General features: G+C 39.3%; 1 protein-coding gene across 12 annotated transcripts in view; it reads left to right on the forward strand.

Moving 5' to 3' along the window:
- Positions 1–26,732, forward strand: part of MAST2 (microtubule associated serine/threonine kinase 2) — a 217,768-nt gene that overhangs the window by 167,429 nt on the left and 23,607 nt on the right. For 8 of the 12 annotated variants that reach the window (XM_041738478.1, XM_041738473.1, XM_041738474.1 and 5 more), the window contains 5 exons: positions 13,048–13,123; positions 15,457–15,477; positions 17,307–17,385; positions 19,810–19,964; positions 21,407–21,482. In XM_041738478.1, the coding sequence (XP_041594412.1) occupies positions 13,048–13,123; positions 15,457–15,477; positions 17,307–17,385; positions 19,810–19,964; positions 21,407–21,482 (407 nt within the window). The remainder of the gene's footprint in view (positions 1–13,047; positions 13,124–15,456; positions 15,478–17,306; positions 17,386–19,809; positions 19,965–21,406; positions 21,483–26,732) is intronic. The other 4 variants (XM_041738476.1, XM_041738483.1, XM_041738484.1 and 1 more) reach the window with 1 other exon arrangement.

Below are 26,732 nucleotides of genomic sequence, written 5' to 3' on the forward strand. Positions count from 1 at the left end.
TCACCTATTTAACTCATCCTCCCGAACCCTGTCCTGGTAACCACCACCTTATTCTCTTAACAGGTGCATTTTTACAGAACCTTATAATACAGTGTGGAGGGAGCCTTTGAAATGGTTTGTATAAGAATGAAATTTACTGATTATCTTGTGGCACATTACTTAAAAGAATCTTCAAACTAAATGTTGTAGCAATTTCTTTTTATAAAATGTCAAGTGTTCCAAATTTGCTGAGCTTTTCTGTGCTAGCAAGTGGTTTTCAGTAGTATGCTGCCTAGGAGTTGGGATTGGGGGTTGGGCAGCAGTGACAAATTGTCTGTTCAAGGTGAAGGTGACATGTATCAGTGAGTGAAAAAGTAGCTGCATTTTGAAAGAAATTTGTGCCATGGAGAGAGCATTTTGAAAATGGATATTTGGAAATGTTCCCATCTGTATGTGATTTTGTTGACAAAAATAATGCCACTTACTAAAACAGATAAGTCTGCCTCTTAAAAACATTGGAAATAAAATGTTCTCATCTTCCCAATGAAAGGTTTAATAGATTTTGAACCTATTTGTTAAAATATAATAACATTAGAAATCTTTCCATTCATTTTCAAGAAAAACTGCTTGGCATCACAGAAGATAGAAATTTATCATCCTTTGGGTGGAATTGAAAAATGAGTACCATGATCTAATAAATAGAGCTAGTAAAGCACTACTTCCATTGGGAGTTACATATCTTTGTGACATTTTCATCTATAATAAAACCAAGTTATGAAATAAATGTAAAAACTAAGCTGCAAAAGACCTAAAATTTCTGAAAATATAAACCATCTTCAATCATACTACACTCAAAAATAGGAAGCAAAATAAATGGTATTGGTTTTATTTTCAATTTCTGATTATTGCTAGCATATAGAAATATAATAAATTTTTGGGTATTGTTATTTCCCATAGCCTTGCTAAACTCGTTTATATAGCTTTATTGTAGATTCTGTCAGATTAAAAAAAAAAAGATTCTGTCAGATTTTCTATGTAGACAATCAGGTTGTCTATGAATAAATACAATTTTATTTTATTTCTTGCTCTCTGATCTGGATGGTTTTTACTTCTTAAAAATTTCTTGTTGCACTTACTAGATCTTTCAGTACAAATCTGAATATAAAGCATAGACATTCTGGCCTTGTTTCTGATCTTAGAGCATTGTGTCTTAACTACCATGTATTGTGTTTTATATATATATCTTTTTTTTCTGATTTAAGATAGAAGCTAAGGTCATTGAATTTAGCCCTTCTTTTCTAATGTTTAGTAACATTAGAACATTCTTTTCTAGTGTTTAGTAATACAGTTTTCCCAGTAAGAAGTGCTTTAGTGGTTTCAGATGTTATGTTTTAATTTTTGGTTCAAAGTACTTTTCTCATTTCCTTTTGATTAATTCTTTCAGTTATTCAGAAGTATGTTGTTTAGTTTCCACAGATTTGGAGATTTTCTAGAGATCATTCATTCTGTTACTGATTTTTTATTCAATATCGTATATGTCTTGAATTCTTTTAAATTTATTGGATCTTATTTAATGGCCCAGAATATGATCATTCTTAGTATATGTTCCATGTTCACTTGAAAAGAATGTACATTCTGCCTTTTTTTTGTTAAGTGTTCATTAATTAGGTCAAGTTGGTTGATAGTGTTTTTCTTTTTTTAATTTAAATTCAATTAGCCAACAAACAATACATCATTAGTTTGAGATACAGTGTTCAATAATTCATTAGTTGTGCATAACACCCAGTGCTCATCCCATCATGTGTGCTCCTTAATGCTCATCACACGATTACGCCATCCCCCCACCACCTCCCTTTCAGCAACCCTCAGTTTGTTTCTGATAGTCAAGGTCACTCAGTGGTTTTTCTCCCTCTCCCTCAATTTCCCATTTGGTTTTCCCTCCCTTCCCCTATGATTTTCTGTGCTGTTTCTTATATTCCACATATGAGTGAAACCATATGATAATTGTCTTTCTCTGACTTAATCCAGTCAGCATAATACCCTCCAGTTCCATCCACATTGATGTAAATGATAAGTATTCATCCTTTCTGATGGGTGAGCAATATTCCATTGTGTGTGTGTGTGTGTGTGTGTGTGTGTGTGTGTATCATATTTTCTTTATCCATTCATCTGTTGAAGGACATCTCAGCTCTTTCCATTTTTGGCATTGTGGACATTGCTGCTACAAACACTGGGGTGCAGGTGTCCCATTGTTTCACTGCATCTGTATCTTTGGAGTAAATACCCAGTAGCACAAATGCTGGGTCATAAGGTAGCTCTATTTTTAACTTCTTGAGGAACCTCCACACAGTTTTCCAGAGTGGCTGTACCAGTTCACATTGCCACCAACAGTGCAAGAGGGTTCCCCTTTCTCCACATCGTTGCCAACATTTATTGTTTCCTGTCTGTTAATTTTAGCCATTGTCACTGGTGTAAAGTGTATCTCATTGTGGTTTTGATTTTATTTCCCTGATAATAAGTGTTTTTATGGAGCATTTTTTCATGCGCTTGTTGGCCATGAATGTTGGACATTTGGAGAAATGTCTATTCATGTCTTCTACCCATTTCTTGACTGGATTTTTCGGGTTTTTGAGTATTGAGTATTGAGTTCTTTATAGATCTTGGATACTAGCCCTTTATCTGATATGCCATTTGCAAATGTCTTCTCCCATTCCGTAGATTGCCTTTTATTTTTGTTGACTGTTTCTCTTGCTGTGCAGAAGCTTTTTATCTTGATGAAGCTCCAGTAGTTCATTACTGTTTTCATTTCCCTTGCCTTTGGAGACTTGTCTATTGAGAAGTTGTTATGGCGGAGGTCAAAAACCTTGCTGCCTGGGTTCTCCTCTAGGATTTTGATGAATTCATGTCTCACACTTAGATATTTCATCCATTTTGAGTTTATCTTTGTGTATGCCGTAAGAAAATGGTCCAGTTTCATTTTTCTACATGTGGCTGGCCAATTTTCCCAACACCATTTGTTGAAGAGAATGTCCTTCTTCCATTCGATATTCTTTCCTGATTTGTCAGAGATTAATTGACCATAGAGTTGAGGGTCCATATCTGGGTGCTCTGTTCGGTTTCATTGATCTTTGTGTCTGTTTTTGTGCCAGTACCATACTGTCTTGATTACAGCTTAGTAGTATGGCCTGAAGTCTGGAATTGTGATGCCTTTAGGTTTGGTTTTCTTTTTCAACATTATTTTGGCTATTTGGAGTCATTTCTGATTCCATACAAATTTTAGAATTATTTTTTCCAGCACTGTGTTGATGGTATTTTGGTAAGGATTGCATTGATTATGTACATTGCTGTGAGTAGCATAGACATTTTAACAGTGTTCTTTCAATCCATGAGCATGGAATATTATTCCATTATTCCATTTCTTTGTGTCTTCCTCAATTTCTTATTGAGGAACACTTATAAGTGTTCTTTAGTTTTTAGACAAGATCCTTTATCTCTTCGGTTAGGTTTATTCCTAGGTATTTTATGTTTTTTGGTGCAATTCTAAATGGATCATTTCCCGGATTTCTCTTTCTTCTGCTTCATTGTTAGTGTATAGAAATGCAGCTGATTCCTGTGCACTGATTTTATATCCTGCCGTGTTGTTGAATTCCTGCATGAGTTCTAGCAATTTTGAGATGGAGTTTTTTGGGGTTTTTCACATAAAGTATCATGTAATCTACAAAGAGTGAGAGTTTTACTTCTTTGCTAACTTGAATCCCTTTTATTTCTTTTTGTAGTCTGACTGCTAAAGCTAGGACTTCTAGTACTATGTTGAACAGCAATGGTGAGAGTGGACCTCCCTGTCATGTTCTTGACCTTAGGGGAAAAGCTCTGTTTTTCCTCATTGAGAATGATATTCACTGTGGGCTTTTTGTATATGGCTTTTATGATATTGAGGTGTGTCTCCTCTATCCCTTCACTGTGGAGAGTTTTAAAGAGTCCAGAGCTGATGGCTTCCCAGAGGAATTCTATTGAACATTTTAAAGGAAGAATTAATATGTATGCTGAAGAAAGTATGCTGTGTTTTGTCAAGTGGTTTTTCTGCATCTATTGAGAGGATTGTCCTTTCTTTTATTAATGTGATGTATCATGTTGATTGACTTGTGAATATTGACCTGCCCCTGCAGCCCAGAAACAAATCCCACTTGGTTGTGGTGAGTAATCCTGTTAATGTACTATTGGATCCTGTTGGCTAGTATCTTGGTAAGAATTTTTACATCCATGTTCACCAGGGATATTGGTCTGTAATTCTCCCTTTTGGTGAGATCTTTGTCTGGTTTTGGGATCAAGGTAATGCTGGCTTCATGGAATGAGTTTGGAAGTTTTCCTTCCATTTCTATTTTTTTTTTGAAATAGCTTCAGAAGAATACATATTAATTCTTCCTTTAAAATGTTCAATAGAATTCCTCTGGGAAGCCATCAGCTCTGGACTCTTTAGATGGAGGTTTTTTTTGTTTTTTTTTGTTTTTTTTTTTTTTTATTACTGCTTCAATTTCCTTGCTGGTTATAGGTCTGTTCAAGTTTTCTATTTTTTCCTGTTTCAGTTTTGGTAGTTTATGTTTCTAGAAATGCATCTGTTTCTTCCAGATTGCCTAATTTGTTGGCATATAATTACTCATTATATGTTCTTAAAATGTTTATATTTCCTCGATGTTGGTTGTGATCTCTCCTCTTTCATTCATGACTTGATTTATTTGGGTTCTTTTTTCTTTTTGATAAATCCAGCTAGGGGTTTATTGATATCATTAACTCAGAGAACCAGCTCCTAGTTTTATTGATCTGTTCTACTGTTCTTTTGGTTTCTATTTCATTGATTTCTGCTCTAATCTTTATTATTTCTCTTCTGCTGGATTTAGGCTTTATTTGCTGTTCTTTTTCCAGCTCCTTTAGGTATAGGGTTAGCTTGTATATTTGAGACTTTTCTAATTTCTTGAGAAAGACTTGTATAGCTATTTACCTCCCTCTTAGGACTGCCTTTGCTGCATCCCAAAGGTTTTGAACAGTTGTTTTCATTTTCATTTGTTTCCATGCATTTTTAAAAATTATTCAATTTCCTGGTTGACCCATTCATTCTTTCGTGGGATGCTCTTTAACCTCTAAATATTTGAATTCCTTCCAAGTTTCCTCATGTGATTGGGTTCAAGTTGCAAAGCATTGTGTTCTGAAAATATGCATGGTATAACCTCAGTATCTTTATACTGGCTGAGACCTGATTTGTGATCCACTATGTGATCTATTCTGAAGAATGTTCCATGGCACCTGAGGAGAGTGTGTATTCTGCTTTAGGGTGAAATGTTCTGAACATATCTGTGAAGTCCATTGGGTCCAGGGTGTCATTCAAAGCCCTTGTTTCCTTGTTGATCTTCTGCTTAGATGATGTGTCCATTGCTATGAGTGGGGTGTTAAAGTCCCCTACTATTATTGTATTATTATCAATGTGTTTCTTTAATTTTTGTATTAATTGGTTTGTATATTGGCTGCTCCCAAGTTAGGTACGTAAAGATTTACAATTGTTAGATATTTTTGTTGGATAGACCCTTTTGTTATGATATAGTGTTGTTCTTCATCTCTTGTTACAGTCTTTGGTTTAAAATCTAATTTGTATGATTTAAAGATGGCTAACCCCAGCTTTCTTTTGATGTCTGTTAGCATGATAAATGGTTCCCATCTGTCCTTCTCTGGACAAAATGACTAGAAGGAGAAATTCACAATTAAAGAAAGAACCAGAAGTAATACTCTCTACTATAGATCAAATGAAATTGGATATAAGTAAAATGTCAGAGCTAGAATTCAAAATAATGACTATAAAGTTAGTAGCTAGGCTTGAAAAAAGCATAAAAGACACTAGCGAATCTCTTAGTGCAGAAATAAAATCTAAGCAGGCCGAAATTAAAACTGCTGCAAAGAGATGCAGTCTAAAACAGATGATCTAACAGCCAGGGTAAATGAGGCAGAGGAGAGAATCAATGACATAGAAGTCAAAATGATGGAAAGGAAGAAATCTGAGGAAAAGAGAAAAACAACTAATGGACCATGAGGAGAGGCTTCAAGAAATCAGTGATACTATAAAGTAAAACAATATTAGAATTATTGGGGTGCAGAGGAAGAAGAAAGAGAGAGAAGGACAAAAGGTATATTTGAGCAAATCATAACTGAGAACTTCCCTAATCTGAGGAAGGAAGCAGGGATTCAAGTCCAGGATGTGCAGAGTACCCCTCCTCAAAATCAATAAAAAAAGATCAGTACCCTGATTTATAATAGTGAGACTTGCAAATTTCAGAGATAGAAAATCCTGAAAACAGCTTGAGATAAGAGGTCCTTAATGTACAAGGTAGGAACATTAGATTGGCAGCAGACCTATCCATAGAAACCTGGCAGGCCAGAAAGGTGATATATTCAGGCTACTAAATGAAACATGCAGCCAAGAATACTTTATCTAGCAAGGCTGTCATTGAGAATGGAAGGAGAGATAAAGAGCTTCCAGGAGAAACAAAGTAAAAGAATTTGTGATGACTAAAGTAGCCCTGCAAGAAATATTAAAGGGGATCCTACAAGCAAAGAGAGAGCCCAAAAGTAGTTAGACAAGAAAGAAACAGAGACAATCTACAGGAACATCAACTTCACAGATACTACAGTGGCACTAAATTCATATCTCTCCGTAGTTACTCTGAATGTGAAAGGGCTAAATGTTCCAATCAAAAGACACAGGGTATCAGATTGGATGAAAAAGCAAGACCCATTCATATGCTATCTACAAGAGATTCATTTTAGACCCAAAGACACCTCCAGATAATACTTTTCTTTGACTTAGTAATATACATTTGTTTCCTCTATGTCTTTTCATGGCTTGATAGCTCATTTCTTTGTAGTGCTGAATAATATGATATTGTCTGGATATATCATGGTTTATCCATCTATCTACTGAAGGACATCTTGGTTGCTTCCAAATTTTGGCAATTAGAATAAAGCTGCTGTAAACATCCATGTGCTAATTTTTGTGTGAGGATAAGTTTTCAATTCAATTGAATTGTGATTCAATTGAATTCCTAAGTGATTACTTAGGAATGTAGTTGCTAAATTGAGCAATAAAACTATGTTCAGCATTGTGAGAAACTGCCAGACTGTCTACCAAAATGGCTGTGCTTTTTTTTTTTGCATTCTAACCAACAATGAGTAACATTTCCTGTTGTTCTGCATCCTTACCAACATTAGATATTGTAGCCATTCTAATAGGTGTGTATGAGTATCTCATGTAGTTTTAATTTGTAATTCCCTATGACACATGACTTTTAGTATTTACTTGCCATCTGTCTATCTTCTTTGGTCAGGTGTCTGTTCAGATCTTTTTCCTCCTTTTTAAATTGGGTTGTTTTCATCAGAGAGGGAGACAAACCATAAGAGACTCTTAATCATAGGAAACAAACTGAGGGTTGCTGGAGGGGGAGGGGGTGAGGGGGTTAACTGGGTGATGGACTTAAGAAGGGTACATGATGTAATGAGCACTGGGTATTATAAGACTGATGAATCACTGACCTTTACCTCTGAAACTAACCATACATTATATGTTAATATAATTTAAATAAAAAATAAAAATAATAAATTGGGTTGTTTTTGAGGAAACTCCATACCGTTTACAGTGGCTGCAACAGTTTGCATTCCCACCTATAGTGCATGAAGGTTTTTTCCCCTCCACATCCTTGCCAACACCTGTTGTTTCTTATGTTGTTAATTTTAGCTATTCTGACTGTTATGAGGTAATATCTCATTGTGGTTTTGATTTGCATTTCTCTGCTGACTAGTGATGTTGATCTTTATAGTGAGTTTTGAAGTCAAGTAATGGTCTTTGTTCTTCAGTATCGTGTTGCTTTTCTGGTTATTTTACCTTTCCATGTAAACTTTAGAATCCACTTGTCAGCATTCACAGACTAGCTTGTTGAGATTTTGATTGAAATTGCCTTGAATCTGTAGATTAGGTTGAGAATTGACATCTTAGCAATATTGAATCTTCTAATCTGTGAACATGCAGTACTTCATTTATTTAGATCTTTGATTTCTTTCATCACTATAGTTTACAGCATATAGATGGTGTATATATTTTGTTAGATTTCATAAAAAATCATTTTTATGTAAAAGTTAATTGTATTTTGTATTTCTTAAAAGATTTTTAAAATTTATTTGAGAAAGAGAGAGAACGAGCACAAGCAGGGGGAGGGATAGAGGGACAAGCAGACTCCCCGATGAGTAGGGAGCCTGACACAGGGCTTGATCCCAGGACCCTGATTTCATGACCTGAGCCTAAGGCAGACATTTAACAGAATGTGCCACCCAGGCACCCCTTGTGTATTATTTTTAATTTCAAGTACCAATTGTTCATTGCTGGAATAAAGGAAAGCAAATGACTTTATATTAGCCTTGTATCCTGTGACCTTGCTTATTAGTTCCAGCAGTGATATTTTGCTTTCTTCATTTTCTTTTTTTCTTCTTTGATTAGATTCTTCTTCAATTCTTCGATTCTTCTTCTTCAGTTCTTTAATTTCTCCATAGACAATCCTGTCATCTGCAGACAAATATAGTTTTATTTATTACTTCCCAATATATTTGTCTTTATTTACTTTAAAAAAAATCTTATTGCTGGGCACTGGGTGGCTCAGTCAGTTAAGTGTCTGACTCCTGGTTTTGGCTCAGGTCATGCATGAGCTTGTGGTCATGAGGTCGAGTCTGGCATGATACTCCATGCAGGCTCAGAGTCTGCTTCAGATTCTCTCTCCCTCTGCCCCTCCCCCTGCTTTTGTGTGGGTGTGTGTGTGTCTGTGTGTCTGTGTGTCTGTGTGTGTGCTCTCTCTCTCTCCCTCAAATAAGTAAGTAAAATTTCTAAAAAATGTTTTGCACTGACTATGATGTTCAGTATGATGTTGAATAAGAGTGGTGAGAGGGGACATTTCTGCCTTGTTCCCAGTTCTAGAGGGAAAGCATCCTCTTTCTCACCGTTAGCAGTATGTCTTCTGTAGATGTTCTTGATCAAATTGAAGAAGTTCCTCTCTATTTCTTGTTTGCTGGGAGTTTCATCAGGAATGGATTTTAGATTTTGTCAAATACCTTTTCAGAATCAATTCATGCAATTATATATGGTTTTTCCTCTTTAATCTGTTGTGGTGGATTATATTAATTGATTTTCAAATGTTGGATTAATCTTGCGTACTTGGAGTAAATTACATTTGATTGTGGTCTGTAATTTTTTATACATTGTAAGATTTTATATTTCTAATGTCTTGTTGAGAATTTTTACATCTATATCTATAAGAGATACTGGTCTGTAGCTTTCTTGTCGTGTTTTAATCTGGTTTTGGTATTAGGGTAATACTGGCCTTTTGCAAGGAGTTTTTTTTTTTTAAGATTTTATTTATTTATTCATGAGATACACAGAGAGAGGGAGAGAGAGGCAGAGACACAGGCAGAGGGAGAAGCAGGCTCCATGCAGGGAGCCCGACGTGGGGACTCCAGGATCACGCCCTGGGCTGAAGGCAGGTGCTAAACCGCTGTGCCACCCAGGGATCCCCTACAAGGAGTTTAAAAAGTGTTCTTTCCACTTCTGTTGTAAGAAATTGCAGAGGTACTAGTTTTTCTTGAAGTATTTGATAGAATTTATCAGTAAGACATCTGAGACTGATGTTTTCTTTTTCAAAGGTTATTAATATGGTTTCAGTTTCCTTAATAGGTTCTTTCTTTTTAATCCAATCTGACAATCTCAGCCTTTTATTTGGGGCTTTTAGACTACTTACATTTACTCTTGTTGATATGATTTGATTTAAATCTGTCATCGTCCTGTTTGTTTTCTAATTGTCCTATTCATCTTTTTCTGCTTTTTTGGAGGTTGATTGGTTTTTATTCCATTTTATATCTTTTCCTGGCTTATGAGCTATAACTGTTACCTAGTAGTTGCTTTAGTTTGTCCAATATATATCAATATTATACTCTTTACAGATAGTATAATAATAGTACCATTCCATTTCCCTCTTTCAGCCTGATGTTCAAACTCTTTTTCTTATGCTATAAATCCCACACCACCTTATTTTTTTTGTTCAAACATTTATTATTCTTAAAAAGATTTAAATAATAAGAAAAAAATATTTATGTTTCCTGTGTAGTTAACTTTTCTTTATGTAGATCCATATTTTCACCTGGTATCATTTTCTTTCTGCCTAAAGGACTTTTTTTTTTTTTTTTAATTGTAGCACAGGCTGCTGTTCTTGAGGATTTTTTTTTAATCTGAGAAGATATTTCATCTTGTTTTTTAGAAGTATTTTCACTGGTACAATGACTTTTAACACTATAATTACCCAGAATTAAGCCATACTTCACAGGTTTTGAACATAACCCTCTACAAAATTGTCATTACTTTAGACACCCAACTGCAAGCTTGGGGTTCCCAGGCTACCCATAATTCTGACCAAATGAATGTAAATTCAAAGGTTTCCACTACTTCTTCAGGGTCAATATTTCAGTAGAATGGCTCACAGAACTCAGAAAAGTATTATACTTACAAATAGAGTTTTATTATAGCAAAAAGAGTATAAATCAGGATCAGCCCACAGAAGAGACTAATAAGATGAGATCTGGGATGGTGCCACATATGAAGCTTTTCATGCCTTCTTCCCATGATGTCTGAATCCGGCACCCTCCCAGCACACTGATATGTAGAGTATGCCGAGTAATAGCCAGGAAGCTCACCAAAGTTTTGGTGTTTATTGGGGTTTCATTATATAGGCATGATTGATGGACTCATTGAATATATGATTAAACTCAGTTTCTAGCCCCCCTTCCATTCCCTGAAGGTCAGACTGATATCAAATGGCTTAGAGCACCAACCCTGCCACCATATGGCTGGTCTTTCTGGACTGGCCAGCCACCATCCTGAGTCACATTCGCATAAACTATCAGGCCCCACCATGAATAACAAAGACACTCCTGTCACTTGGGAAATTCCAAAGATTTAGGCTCATTCCCAGGAACTGAGGACAAAAGCCACCAATTTTTTTTTTACACAATAGCTGGGTATAGGATTCTGGGTTAGTGGGTTTGTTTTTCTTTTCATAATTCAAAGATATCACTCTGTTGTATCCTTACATTGTTTTCAATAAGAAATATGCTAAAATCTTTATCTTTGTTCCTCTATATATAACATGTCTTTCTTGCCCACCACCCAACTGGTTTTAAGACTTTTCTTTTTATCATGAGTTTTGAGCAATTTGATTATAATGGGCTTTTGTGTAGTTTTCTTCCTCTTGCTCATGCTGGAGATTCTTGGGTATTATTTCTTCATCTGTGTTTTCTGTATCCCTCACTCTCTTCTAAGGATTATTAGACTTCTTGAAGTCTTTAGCTTAATGATGCCCTGATGATGGTGGTGGTGAAGATGATGATGATTTGCCTTTTTTTCCCCCTCTTAGTGTTATTTTTCACATATGTATGTTCTTTGAACCCCTAGCATTGCTATTAGCACCTGGAAGAGTTTTGTGTTCTACCCCAGAACCAGCACCACACCTGGTCCTTGGAAGGGCAGTAATTGTGTATAGGATACTCACGGTCAGGAATATCTTTGAGGCTTTAGCTGAGCAGTTTGGGGAGCCAACAAAGGGTATCTGGCTTTACATTCAAGAATCAAACTGAGGGTATTTGTTAATTTTTGAGATGACATCATTTTTTAAAAAGGCTTTGAATAATTCTGAGGAGGCCTGATACTTATTAAATCCTGGCTAAGGAAACAATTACTGCAGATATTTTTTCTCATATCCTGATGCCTGTGCTAGCCAGGAGGTAGGAATAAATCATAAGAGATAGTCTTAGTCATAGAGCAAGGGAAACCCAGAGTTGGTACTAGATTGAGAACAGACCTACTGCATAAGGCTGTGCACCTCATTGAGGCTCCCAGTCAAGGGGATAAATGGAAGCTGAAAATGCCTCCTTATAATTAGTTTTCTCATAAAGAATACCTTTGCTTATTTATTAATTATTATTTTTTAAGGTTTTTATTTTAAGTAATCTTTATGCCCAGTGTGGGGCCAGAACCCACAACCCCAAGGTTGAGAGTCCCACTCTCCACTGATTGAACCAGCCAGGTGCCCTGAGAGTGCCTTTATATAACTGATACAAAAGTGCTTTGTGGGGAAGTGAGTACAGAAGTAGGGAGGCAGACAGAGATTGGCAGCGTGGTCAGCACATCATGGAGTGTGGTACTTACTTTGAGACACATTGGTAGAGAGACATTGACAGCTTCTGCCATCAGAAGCTTCTGAATACTAACCTCCCTGGAAGTTAGGCCAGAGAAATATGGCAGTCTTAGGTCCAAGAACTATTGTGACTAGTGCAAAGGTAGGCATGGTTTTGTTCGAACCTTCTGTGCTATATGTTAGCAAGTTACAGGGAACATGTGAAAACTAATAAGGGAATGGAGGTAATTCCTATACCATGATGAGGTTGCGCATGCTTTTGCCTGGTGTTTGGTCTCTTTTAAGGAATGCTGCTATCCTGAGTCCCCACCGGAGAACTTAAGTTTCTCTTAAGCATGCATATTTCTGGGTTAGCCTTGGATGCAGTGTACAGAGATATATGTCCAAGAGGCTTTTAGACCAGGAAGGAGTTTTGTTGCCTTTCAAGAAATGTTGAAGCATCTGCATCAATAAGCATCTCATTGAATGAGTTCTTCAAGACTTTGGAAAGTTGGGTTAACTTGCTTAAGCAGATTTGAGCCTGAGGTATCCTTAGGAGGGCAGGAAATTGGCCAGTTGCTGCTATAACTAGAATGGATGTCTGAGAGACAGATGGTTTCAGGCAACTTGGAAACAAGGGAGAAACCTCTGGGCTACCAAACTTTTACAAAGAGGGAATTGTTAAACTGATGGTGGGCCTGAATACATAACCACTTGAGTGCTAATTGCCAGTGCTAGGGGGAGATTTCTTCCCTGAAGGTTGCCTCAGTCCTCCTCAGAAACAGACTTCACAGAGGGTTTCTTTCCCTTTCCCCATCCACAGGTAACAGTCCTTTGGATAGCCCCCGGAATTTCTCTCCAAGTGCACCTGCTCACTTTTCCTTTGTTCCTGCCCGTAGGTAAGTTGATAGAAAACCTCCTCTATGACAAATGTGTGTGGCAGTTCTTTGAGTGGGCAAGAAGTGGGTTTATTTTTATGATCACAAGTCCCTGGTTTCCTAGGGTACGTTCCAGAACATTATACTCTTGACCAAGAGCTATCCTAGCATAATCAGTGAGAAAATGGCCTCTCTTCCCAGGGGGACCCAAGGTATTAACCTTTCTCAGCTAATTCTGAGGAGCTGGAGGTGGCCTCATTTGCTTCTTTCCCAGGGGAAAAAGAAACTACAGAGTCTTCACTTATCCTCTCATGAATCCGGAAAATATTTGGTGTATTTCAGGGCCATGCTTATATTCTTCCTTGCATCTCACCCCTGTGGAAGTGATATAAACTTATCCCTGGAACATTTTAGCAGTCCTGACAGCTCAGTCCATTGCCAGGGCCTCTTGAGACGTTCTGAGCTAACTGAGATGAATTCATCCAAACTGCATACCGAGGCTCCACAGAAAATGATTTTACTTTTTAAAATGTTTTCTAAAATTCTTTCTTGGCAGAATTCATGTTCTTTGACTTTATTTTTTATTCTTAAAAGTATTCTTGATTAGAGCCAGTCTTTGGCATTAAGTCCTCCAGACAAATCATGGCTCCAGATTTGGAACCTTTAGTGGACACAAAATGATCTATGCAGCTTGATGCCAGAGCAGTTTCTGTACTTAAATTCCTTTTTTAAAAGAGATAACAGAAAAAGAGCACATTCTTTGAAACAGCATTAACTCACTCTTCAAATGACAACCCAGAAAAAATCTACCCCCTTCCTCTCCATGATTTTATATAGCTGAAAAGGATGTGAACATGGACTGGTTGGGAGTTGTTGGATAGCTAACTTGAGTGCCCCTTGTGATTCATTCAAAACAAATGTCATCTAAGTTTGTTCCATGGACAGATGTGTCCCACCCTGTGTAACTTAACAGTTAGTTAACCAAGGATCCAGGTAGGACTATGCTGGATTGACATATTTGTCTTTCTAGCCTAGCTGGAAAGTCTTTCTTATCCTAGATTTCCTGTCTCATGTATGAACTGTAGCCTCATATGTCTATGCTGGGACAGCAAGATCTGTGACCAATCTCTATAAATGGCATTGAGTCATTTCCCATTCATTCAGTAAATGTTTACTGAGCACCCAGTATGCCTTGGTACTGTGCCGGGTAACTAGTGATATAATCGTAACAATATAGCCATAATTCTTTTAAAAAACATAGCTCCTACTTTCTTGAGACAGTAGACTTAGTAGAGTCTGTGCACCCCCTTTATAAGGAAGGCTGTTTTCTCAGATCTTAACTTAGTTTAACTCATTCTTTTATTTCTCATCTTAAGTGTCAACTTCTCAGAGAGCCCTTTCCTAACTATGTAACATAAAGGGCCCCACTCCTGATTTTCCTCAAATCATCTTGTTTTATTTTCAAACTAATACTTTTCAATATCTGATATTTTCTTATTTGCTTATTTTCTATCTCCCCTCAACCAGAATAAAGGTACCTTTAATAGAGATCCCTTAATATATTGAAAGCTGTGTCTCCTGGTGTATAAAAAGCACTTACTCAGTGCTTTTTGGTTGAATGAGTGATGGGAAAGAATAATGAACAAGCAAACATTCATAGTTATAAACTGTGATAAATACCATGAAGTGAAAGAACATGGTGCTGCATGAAAGCATAGGAAGGGAATGGGGCTGGAGGATTTATACAGGGTGGTCATGTAAGGCCTCTCTGAAGGAGATTGAATTTTAAGCTAAGAACTGGAGGATAAGAGTGAGCCTGCCATGCTGAAAGGGAGGACATGGGTATAGACCATTGTAGGCAGAAGGAATAGCATTTTCCTTTGGTGCTCTTGTGTCTACCTCATTATCTGGACTTTAGGAGTAGGATCAACTAAGGAATTTGGGGACCTGGTATTACCATGAGATTCAAGCAGGCCTATCTAGGTGGCATGAAGTTTGAGTCATGTGCATGGAATATGGAACTCTGGGCTGTCCTCTTAAAAGGACATAGTAGAAAAAGCAGCTAGGTGTTTGTAGGGGGTGGGGAAGAAGACTTCAGCCCTGCCAAACAGGGTACTCAGGAATTGTTTGCTAGGTTACTGAGGTCAGGCTTGAACCTTATAGGATCATATGGGTTTGGAATATCACAAAACACAGATTTAATGAAATACTAAGGATCCATTAATCCTTCAAACTTCCACACATTCCTAAACAGAAAGTTTGTTCCTGTTGCACTTGACCAAATGCCAGGGTTTAAACAGATTAGTCTCTCTGGTCCCATTTGATTCTCACAATTATATGTCTTTTCACTGCAGCCATGGCCACAGAGCAGACAGGTAATAGTGGACATGATGGGGAGAAGGGCTGGGAAACTGCTATGCATGGCCAGACAGTATGATTTATGGTATTGTGCTTGGTGAGAACTGGTTGTAATGAGTCTTCTCTGACTGTGGGTATGAACATTTGGCTTTTTAAATCTAGCAAAGAGGCCATAAGGGAACCCCCTGCTGGAACCAAGGCTCAGAGCTCATATACTTAAAGGCAGGAATTGCTGAATGGTTCCAGGTTTCTGAGCCTAGGGACAAGTCACCCTCATTCCCACAAATTTCCGCACTCACTCAGCAAGATAACCAGGCAGAGGAAATGGAGGCATCCTATACTGGCATTTCGGTCCGACTGTGGTAGCCTTTGCTCTTCAGATTACAGAAAAATGGATACCCTGCAGTTGGTTTCCATTTCTTTTTAAAAGGAGGAAAGATGATCTGCGAAAAAGTCTATTTGACAATGGTTTGGGAAACTCCTCCCTGAGTTAGACTAGTACTATCTTTGCTGAGCTCTATTTTCCCAGAATTGACTTGCTTTCTTATATAGAGATCCCAGGACCAAACAAAAGAGGTCAGAGAGAACATCATGTTTGAGCAGCCTCCTGGACATTTCTTTGCCTCAGAGACTAGGTTCCAGCAGAGCTAACTGCCTGGGTGGCATGAAGTTTGAATCAGCTGCATGTGGCATGGAGCCTTGGGCTGTCCTCTTGCAGAGTATATAGTAGGAAAACCTGCTCGGTATTGGTGGGAGTGGGGAGGAGTGCTTCGAAGGGGAAAGCCCTGGCAAGATTGAGTCCCCTTTCTTCTCCTTCCTCTCCCCGCCTCTCCTCACCTCCCTTAACTGTGAAGCCTGGACTACATCACCCAAATCCCTGGAACTAGTGTTTTCTCTGAAGATTGAGGGTATTTAAATTTTAAAGGTCCTCCATTGCTAATGTTCTAAGGTTCTGTGGTCACAGCAAAGAAATTTTCTCCTATACTCCCATGCTTCACAAGAAAAAACACTTATGTTACAGCACATCCCTTAGTCCAGGAAAGAATCATCTATCCATGTAATAAAAGCTTCAAACCAGATACTTGCTTGAGCTTTCTCCTACATAGCAAAACAAATAACTGGTTCTCTGTGATGAGAACTTTGAGATGCATCCTCTCTAGAGCAGTGGGAAACCTGCTCCAAAATGTTATATACAGCTAAGGATATACCACCTCGGTCTTTTTTCATGAGGTTACTGCCACTTCTTACAAACATTCTCAATGACTGGTTTTATGGGTCCTAATGGATCTTAGGTAACTTTTGACTGGTTGCCAATGATTGATTCACACTCCGACCCAGATGGCGGTCCACTTCTTCCTCGTCTATCCAGTGGCCTGGGAAAGAGCAAAGAGCCTTTCACATGGAGCCTTCAAAAAAGGGAAAAGCTGCATTTCAGTGGCATTTCTGTGTTTGTGGTGGTGCCTTTAGCTGGAGTCCTCTGTCATTACTTCTCTAAAAGTGAATATGTTGAAAAAATAAGTAAAAGCGAATATATTGAGACTATGAAGATTTATTTTTATTTTTTTTTTATTTTTTAAATTTCAGAACCACAGTATTCTTATGTTGAAGTCACGGACTCCTTTTTTAGTTAGAGATGTTTGTCTTTACAGTGGAAAACACATGACCATAGGCTCCATGTAGGAGAGAGATGTGAGAGCATGTACTAGACCAAGCAATACTGTCTAGAGATAAGGAAGAGCCTACCAGTGAACCAACTGCCCAAAACAGTGCTGATGGAAAGACAGGCAGGTCCAGGGCTCAGGGTGGGGTCCTGTAGAAACTGCCTAATATTCTTAATCTTACATAGGACTGATGGACGGCGCTGGTCTTTGGCCTCTTTGCCTTCTTCAGGCTATGGAACCAACACTCCTAGCTCTACTGTCTCAGTAAGTAGCCAAATCCGTGGCTCTGCCTCCTTCACTCCGAGGAATTACTTTCCTACAGATTATTGCTGCCTATCCCTACAAGTGTTGCAAAGTGGTTCTCAATTTTTCCTCCAAAGCCAAACTCAAAAAGGTTACTTGGGATGAGGCTGAGTGGGGCAGTGGTGACCCTTAACAGCTATAGCCAGATCTAAACAACTTTGGAAAGAACTAACCAGAATGTTCTCTGGGCATCAGTTTTTCTAAGTGGAATCAGAGGAGGGCTTGAGGATAGAGTTTTGCTTTGCCAGACATGGGGGATCCTAAGTATGTTTCACCTATTTCCCCCACTTATTTCTAGAACTGAAGCCAAGAGCAGTTGGTGTGTCCCAAAGGCCTGATGGACCCTCTTTCTCTTCTTTCACCTTTTCCTTTTAAAAAAAGATGGGAAGGATGATTGTTATTTGATATTCAAGTCTGATGTGTATCAGCAAAAAACCTGGGCTTGTCTCTAAGGCTTCTAGTTATATTTTTTTAGAGACATTTTTAGCCTAAAACACAACAGATGTCTTAATTAATGCTATGCACAATTGACCGTAAAATGAGTCTTACTCATTGAACAAGTTTTAACTGAAGCCAGGTTGACAAGGTTGGCAAACTTTTTCTGTAAAGAGCCAAATAGTAAGTACTGTAGGCTTTGCAGGCTGGGTTGGGCAGCGGGTTGAGTGGCCCATTCCCTATGTCCTCCACCGTTCTTCAGGTCTTCTCAGGGCAGCTTGTTGACATTTGTGACTCCCTAGCAGGTAGGAGTATCATTTCCTCCCTTGACCTAGATATAGCTCATAAATTAATCAAAGATCTCATTGGTCTTTTAGCAGCAGTTAAGCGTCGATCTTTTCCCGATAAATACCTCTTTCCCCATAATCCTTTACCCAGACAGGTAACTTTTTAGATCTAAGGCAAGAGTCATGTATATGTGTATGTATGTGTATACATACATACATACATATATATATATGATATATAATCTGACCAATAAGTTTTTTGTTTTTTCTGACCAATAAGTTTTAATAGACTCAACCGATGGCTGCTGCTTATTTTATTGGGATACTTAATTTATATATATATATATAATTTATTTATTTTTAATAAATTAATTTTTATTGGTGTTCAATTTACCAACATACAGAAAAACACCCAGTGCTCATCCCGTCAAGTGTCCCCCTCAGTGCCCGTCACCCATTCCCCCCCACCCCCTGCCCTCCTCCCCTTCCACCACCCCTAGTTCGTTTCCCAGAGTTAGGAGTCTTTATGATACTTTAAAATACCAATTTTACTTCCTGTTAGTGGCAGTTGGGTGAAGATACTTTTTGCAGCCTCTATACAAACCATTTCCAAAAATGTGGCCAAGACAGAGCCTTGTGGAGGCCTCCCATTAACTATTTCCGGCTTCATGTATTATAGCATTCCATGGCAGAAGCCTGTGCTGTTTGCCCCACCCCCCAAAAAAAATTCTGATTTTTCACTTGGTATTGAGACTCACTTGTGACAACAGAGTTTTCTTAGTGTGGTGCTGCAGCTTTGACTCTAAATGGATTTAGATATTTAAACCCCAGGTTCCTCATCAGCTGATGAACAGAAACTAAGCCAATGATGTTAGAGTTGCCTGCTCTCTTAGCCAGTCTTGTCAAGAAAGGAGGATATCACCGATTCTGGTGCTGTATAGGGCTGTCACAGCAGTCGCTGTGTCTGTGGGGTGCCTGCAGTGGCATGGCTCACTTCCTCAGGTGGTCTGTTGTGGTTGGCAGTGGGCTCTTGTCTGGAGACTCAGTCATTGGGCCATGTTGGGAATTCTTCATTGTTTTCAGGTCAGATCTAGTCTTTGGGTTCCAGATCTAAAAGTAATTTTCTTCCTTGCTGGATTTTCTTGCCTACTCATGTCCCTGGAGTCTGGTCACAGCCTTCATAACCTCAGCCCTGCCAGTTGTCCTGTGGGTAACAGCCGAAAGGAAGCATTAATGAGTTCTCCCAACATTTGTAGGCTGGGTGTACCTGGAGCAGTTCCTAAGCCAGGAAGCATGATTTATTAATTTCTTGCCATCCTGACTAGCCAAAAGCTTCACTGAGGGCAAAGCATCCATGCAGAAGAATCTGCTCTTTACCACTGAAAGAAGTTCTCTAGGTAGTTATGGAGCTCCCACACCTTGTGAATGTCTGGGTCCAACTGCCTGCAAGACTCATGAAGGCTCCTAGTATCTTGGCTTCCTCAGGACTAAAGGCTCTGAGGGAGTAGTGGGGGAATCATGCCCAGTGGAGGCTAAAAGGAGCAAGGCAGAGAAGGCCTGCTTTGGGTTACCTGTGGGTTTACACTGACTGGAAAGTCCTATCTGTTCCTGGACTTGCCTCAGACGTGTCTGTAATGCTGCTTGTTAATGTTTTTCCCTCTAGTCATCATGTTCCTCACAGGAAAAGCTGCACCAGTTGCCCTTCCAGCCTACAGCCGATGAGCTGCACTTTTTGACGAAGCATTTCAGCACAGAGAGTGTACCAGATGAGGAGGGACGGCAGTCCCCAGCCATGCGGCCGCGCTCTCGCAGCCTCAGGTGAGGACTGCTCTCTGCCTGCAACACTAGGATCTGTGGAGCTCAGCTTGTTTGCACGGCATAGGAATAGGCTGATTTTCTATAAAGCACAAGAGTAAATAATTTAGGCTTTGTATGCCATACAGTGTCTGTGGCAACTACTTAACTCTGAATTCCTTCAATTAGCTTTCCTTTGGCATTAGCTGGTAAAACTATGCCAGAATTCCAGGTTGAGGAAGAGGATGGAAAATAAAATGGGCATGGCTTTAATGACAGAGTTCAGCTTTCCAGAGCCCCTGGGAAATAATTAATTGGCTAATATGTTTGAGGTAGGAGCACAGAGGAGCAGGGCCTCCCAGGAAGAATGCCCTCAGATAATGTTTCTACTCTGAATATCAGGAAGTGAGCTGAGCCAGACCACAAGGACTGGTTCAAGTTCAGAGACTGATGCAGATGATCACTGGTACTGTTGTGCAGAGGATCAAAAACACAAATTTGAGTTTTTGTGGAGTGTGGATCCCAGTGCCCTTCTTTGTCTCACTCAGAGGAATACCTGAATCTTGGTGTTCTCTGAATCCACAGGGTAAAGGGTTCGTTTGAGGCCATTTGAGACTGAGAGGGATATAGTATCTCAGGAAGTCCCTGCTATATTACTCTTAAAATACTTGATAATGTGTATTGATACAGCAGGCAGACCGTGGCCCATTCCAGGGAGGAAAGGCAGAGCAGGACAATTCTGAACCTAGCTCAGCTAGGGTAACACGTCAGGGGCACCAAACTGGCCAGGATCCAAATACCGATTTATTTGTGTGACTCAAACTTTGAAATCCTTTAAGAAGATGTAACTACATATGGGCCAAAGAGGAATATTTAGGTGACCCAGGCTAATAACTCACTGCAGGCTGGATTGGCCTCATTTATCCCCCAGGTCAGAGCCTAAGTTAGCCTCCTTGGCTGCAGCTTATTTGGAAAAGGATATAGGTTTATACAGTTTTCCTTTGTTTTTTTTGTTTGTTTGTTTTTGGGTTTTTTTGTTTTGTTTTTTTTGGTGGTGGTTTTATTTGATTTGATTCCTAGAACCCCATGCTGGGGTATGCTCAACTCCACTGGCCAAAGCAAAGAAAGCCCAGAGAGCTCTGTTCTGGGGAGGTCATCCTAGGAAAGCCACCTAGGAGTAGACTCAGGAGTGGTTTCCTCCTTTTAGGCCTTTTCAGGCCCTGGCAGAGGTCTTTGTGAAAACCAGGCTTCTTACAGGAAGGTAGCCTAGTTCCAGATGGCACCATTTTGAGTCAAATAAGGTGTCCTGGGAACTTCAGGAAAAAGGAAGACTCCAGAACTCAGCATGCATTAAGGTGTGTGGGTGTACTGCAGACAGTGGGAGGGCAAGGACTCTGGGAATGGTTATCTTTCTTCTGGAGAGATCCATGGCACTAAAATAACACATTTTTTTCTTTCTTATTTAGTCCTGGACGGTCCCCAGTTTCCTTTGACAGTGAAATAATAATGATGAATCATGTATACAAAGAAAGATTCCCCAAGGTAAGAATCCTGAGGATGGCTGCACCTGTGGGAAGACTGAGGGTGAGGGGATGGAGTGCTCTCTCCAGAGGTAGTTAAGAAGAGCAGGAAGGCACCAGGAGGAGAAGGGTATAAGCACAAGGCTTTCAGACTGCTAGAGATGAGGCAGGTAGCAGGGATTATGAGTTTGGGGCTCATATTTGCAGGGCCTCTATTTCTCTACTCCCTGGAGTGGTGTCTAGAAGGAAATGTTAGAAAGGTATTCCCCCATGTGTCGGTGGGGAAGGAAAGAACTGGGCACCTTGTTTCTAACCATGCACATCAAGTCCACAAGTCAGGGTCCTTGCAGAACAGGATTGGCTAGCAGAAAGCATGTTTATTCTATGCAGATTTCTGAAGCAGTGCCTCATTACCAGGCCTGGAGAGTGCACAGACCAGTGTGCTGGCTGGAGGAAGCAGGAAGATGGGAGCCAGAGTTTTCAAGCAGGAGAATGCTGAGGAAAGCAGATTACTCTGCTGAGATAGCTGGGAAGTAGTCTCCGCAGCTCTGCAGTTTGGCTAGAAACTGTTGTGTATGTGGAACCTGGGTGCTTGTTTTGCATTTGAATTTCTTTTTGAACACGGCATGCCTGTACACTCTGACTCTCGCCTTCTCGTGATGGGCCCTGTTCTTGCAGAACGTAGCCAGCTCTGTCAGAACCAGGGAACTGGCACAGGCTCCCTGTCCATGACAGCAAGGAGCATGGGGCTCTCAAGCCTCTCGTCTTCATCCTCTATCCAGACTTCCCTGGGTCTACCTATTCATCTGAGTCCAGAGGCTGCAGTGTGCAGTGGTTCCCTGCTCTTCTGAGAGTGTCCTTTTTCGAGACTCCAGTATAGTCTCCTGGACACGCATGGGTGGCTTAGGGAGATGGTATGAAGCTCTGTGCTTTTCCTCTTGACATACATAGTGAAGCATAGCAGTAAGGAAGGACATACATTCTAGAACCAGACTGAATGGGTTCAAATCTACTTCTACCATTTACTCACTATATGACCCTAGACAGATTATTTAACTCATCTGTAAATTGGGATAATAAGAGTATCTATTTCATAAAAAGTTTGTGAAGATTAATGAATATTAAACTTTTCTAACTGTGCCCAGGACATAGTAATCACTCAGTAAGTGTGAGGGGCAGAATGGACAGCTAGGGAAGCATTTTGTTATGCTAAATCCTTTATAAGAAGTTTAGGAATAGGGGATGGAGTTAAAGGAGTCAGGGACCCTAAGTTTGTCTGGTCCCTTGAATACAGCTAGATAGCTTCCAGTCATTCTGAGTACCTGTGAAAATCAGAGGCCTGAGAAAAGAAATGCTGCAACTCTGCAAGTAAAAAAAGTAAACACTTTTTGGAAGGTAGGAGGTATAGAGACTTGGATCTTGGGTGAGATACCTCAGGATATGATGGAGGGAGGGGAGCCTCCTTAAGGAGGGTACCAGTAAGTATTAAAAGCAGTAGAGTGAAAAATTCGAACTTTTAGGGGCGCCTGAGTGGCTCAGTGGTTGAGCGTCTGCCTTCGGCTCTGGTTGTGATGGAGTCCTGCATGGGGGTCCCCACGGGGAACCTTCTTCTCCTTCTGCCTATGTCTCTGCCTCTCTGTGTATCTCATGAATAAATAAATAAATAAAATCATTAACAAAAAAATTAGAACTTTTAGAAGTCTGCTATGGTGACAAGTGTCCCATGGTTAAAGGTGCTTGGGTGGCAAAGTGAGGCAGAAACCCAGGCTCCTCAGCATGGTCTCAGGATCCTCAGGATCATGAGAAGAACAGGGGTGCCTGAGTGCGGCAGAGTTCCCAGGTACAAGAGTGGGAAAATGGCTGAAAACAGCAGGTCTAGGTGCTGCCTTTCTGCTCTGGGTTGCCATAAACTGTGAATCACTGTACGGTCATGTGACCGCTTTTCTGGCAGGGGTCCAGCAAAAGCAAAAGCATGGGGAGACCCCTTCCCTCCCCTGGGAGAAAGAGCATGGGTCCGCACCAGAGGTATCCATAAAATTTGGAGTTTTGAAACTCAGTCATGTGCCCGAGATAAAAACACTCGGGCACAGGCCAGGTGAACACAGAGTTTTGACGGAACCCCACGAGACAAGAGTGAAGGACTGCTTTTCTGTGTGGGCTTACTGAAGCGGGGGTATGAACTTTCAGCTCCAGGGCTAGAGCAGTGTGCCACCATTTTCATCGCTCCTGTCAGTGCTGAAAGCCTTCAGGAAGCAAAGTAGTGCCACATAGAAGAATCCGGAGCTACTTACACTGAGCCCTGCCTCCCTGTGCACTGGAGGTGAATTTCCACTAGGGCAAGTACACCTGAGAATCAGTGCAATGGGCCCCTCCCCCAGAAGACTAGTATGAACAACTGGCTCACACTAAATTACTGGTCATAGAGGCCTACAAAGCTCTTGGGGAAAACAATAAATAGCATCCATTGTTTTTTTATTCTTTAGTCTTTCAGTATTTTTTTTCAGTTATTATTTTTCAATTCTTTTTAAATTTTTATTTTTATATATACACTATATATATTTTTTGTTACCTTTTAGTGTTTCTTATTTTATTTTGTGTATATATATATAAATATATATATATATATATATATTTATATATATATATATATATATATATGTTTTTCCTTTTTTCTTAAATTTTGGGAACTAGTTTCTTGTAACAACAGACCAAAACACACCCCAGATCTAATTTTTAAATTTGTTTTGTTCCTTGTTTGTTTTTTCTGTTTTTTTTTCCTGTTATCATTATTGTTATTGTTATTTTTTCTCTTTTATTCTTTTCTAACGAAAATGATGAAATGGAGAAATTCACCCCAAAAGAAAGATAGAAGGTAATATTCACTGCCAGAGATTTAATCAATACAGGTATAAGTAATATGTCTGAACTAGAATTTAAAACAATGATTATAAAGATACTAGCTGGGCTTGAAAAAAGCATAGAAGACGCTTTAGAATCCCTTACTGTAGAAATAAAATAGCTAAAATCTATTTGGGCCAAAATTAAAAATGGTAGTATCAAGATGCAGTCCCAAATGGAGGCTATAAAAATGAGAATGAGTGAGGCAGAACAGCATGTCAGTGATAGAGAAGATAAAATGATGGAAAATAAGGAAGCTGAAAAGAAGAGAGAAAGAAAATGACTGAATCACAAAGGGAGACTTAGAGAACTCAGCAAGTCCATGAAGCAGAATAATATCCAGATATTAAGGGTCCCAGAAGATGAGGGGTGGGAGAGAGGGGCAGAAGGTTTATTTGAACAAATTATAGCTGAGAACTTCCTACTCTGGGGAAGGAAACAGGCATTCAAGTCCAGGAGGCACAGAGAACCACCCTCAAAATCAGTTAAAGGTAGGTCAACACTTTGACATATAATAGTGAAATTTTGCAAATTTCAAAAATGAAGAGAAAATCCTGAAAGCAGCTCAAGATAAGAGGTCCTTAACCTACAAGGGTAGACATATAAGGCTGGCAGCAGACCTATCCACAGAGACCTGGCAGATCAGAAAGAACTGCCTTGATATATCCAGCATGGTAAGTGGGGAAAATATGCAGCCAAGAATACTTTATCCAGTAAGGCTGTCATTCAGATTAGAAGAGATGAATAGCTTCCAGGACAATAAAAAACTAAAGGAATGTGTGAACACTAAATCAGCCCTGCAAGAAATATTAAAGTTGATCCTGTAAGCAAAGAGAGCACAAAAAAAACAATAGACCAGAAGGGAATAGAAACAATTTATAGGAGCATTGACTTTACAGGTAATACAATGGCACTAAATTCATCTTTCAGTAACTACTCTGAATGTAAATGGACTAAATGCTCCAATCAAAATACATAAGATACCAGAATGGATTAAAAATAAGATCCAGGATCCCTGGGTGGCTCAGCAGTTTAGTGCCTGCCTTTGGCCCAGGGCCTGATCCTGGAGTCCCGGGATCGAGTCCCACATCAGGCTCCTGCATGGAGCCTGCTTCTCCCTCTGCCTGTGTCTCTGCCCGCCCCCCCAAGAATAAATAAGTAAAACATCTTTAAAAAAATAAAAAATAAATAAAAAACAAGATCCATTGATATGCTGCTTACAAGAGATTCATTTTAGACCCAAAGACATCTCCAGATTGAAAGTAAGGGGGTGGAGAACCATTTATCATGCCAGTGACATCAAAGGAAAGCTGGTGTAGCCATTTCATATCAGACAGATTAGATTCTAAACTGAAGACTGTGACAAGATGAAAAAGAGCACTATAGCATAACAAAAGGGTCTATCCAACAAGAAGATCTAACAATTGTAAATCTTTACGTACCTAACTTGGGAGCAGCCAATATACAAACCAATTAGTACCAAAATTAAAGAAACACATTGGTAATAATACAATAATAGTAGGGGACTTTAACACCCCACTCAGAGCAATGGATACATCATCTAAGCCAAAGATCAACAAGGAAACAAGGGCTTTGAATGACACCCTGTACCCGATAGACTTCATAGATATGTTCAGAGCATTTCACCCTAAAGCAGCAGAATACACATTCTTCTTGAGTGCACCTGGAACATTCTCCAGAATACATCACATAGTGAATCAACCAGTATAAAAAGACTGAGGTTATACCATGCATATTTTCAGACCACAATGCTTTGCAACTTGAACTCAATCACATGAGGAAACTTGGAAGGAACTCGAATATTTCGAGGTTAAAGAGCATCCCACTAAAGAATGAATGGGTCAAAAAAAAAAAAAAAAAGAATGAATGGGTCAACCAGGAAATTAAAGAATTTTTAAAAATGCATGGAAACAAATGAAAATGAAAACAACTGTTCAAAACCTTTGGGATGCAGCAAAGGCAGTCCTAAGAGGGAAGTAAATAGAAATACAAGCCTTTCTCAAGAAATTAGAAAAGTCTCAAATGCACAAGCTAACCTTATACCTAAAGGAGCTGGAAAAAGAACAGCAAATAAAGCCTAAATCCAGCAGAAGATAAATAATAAAGATTAGAGCAGAAATCAATGAAGTAACAACCAGAACAGATTAGCGAAACTAGGAGCTGGTTCTCTGAAAGAGTTAATAAATAAACCTCTAGCCAGGTTTATCAAAAAGAAAAGAAGGACTCAAATTCATGAATGAAAGAGGAGAGATCACAACCAACACCAAAGAAATACAAACAATTAGAATACGATGATCAATTATATGCCAACAAATTAGGCAATCTGGAAGAAATGGATGCATTCCTAGAAACA

The sequence above is a fragment of the Vulpes lagopus genome, chromosome 23, assembly GCF_018345385.1.
Source record: "Vulpes lagopus strain Blue_001 chromosome 23, ASM1834538v1, whole genome shotgun sequence".
Lineage (NCBI taxonomy): Eukaryota > Metazoa > Chordata > Mammalia > Carnivora > Canidae > Vulpes > Vulpes lagopus.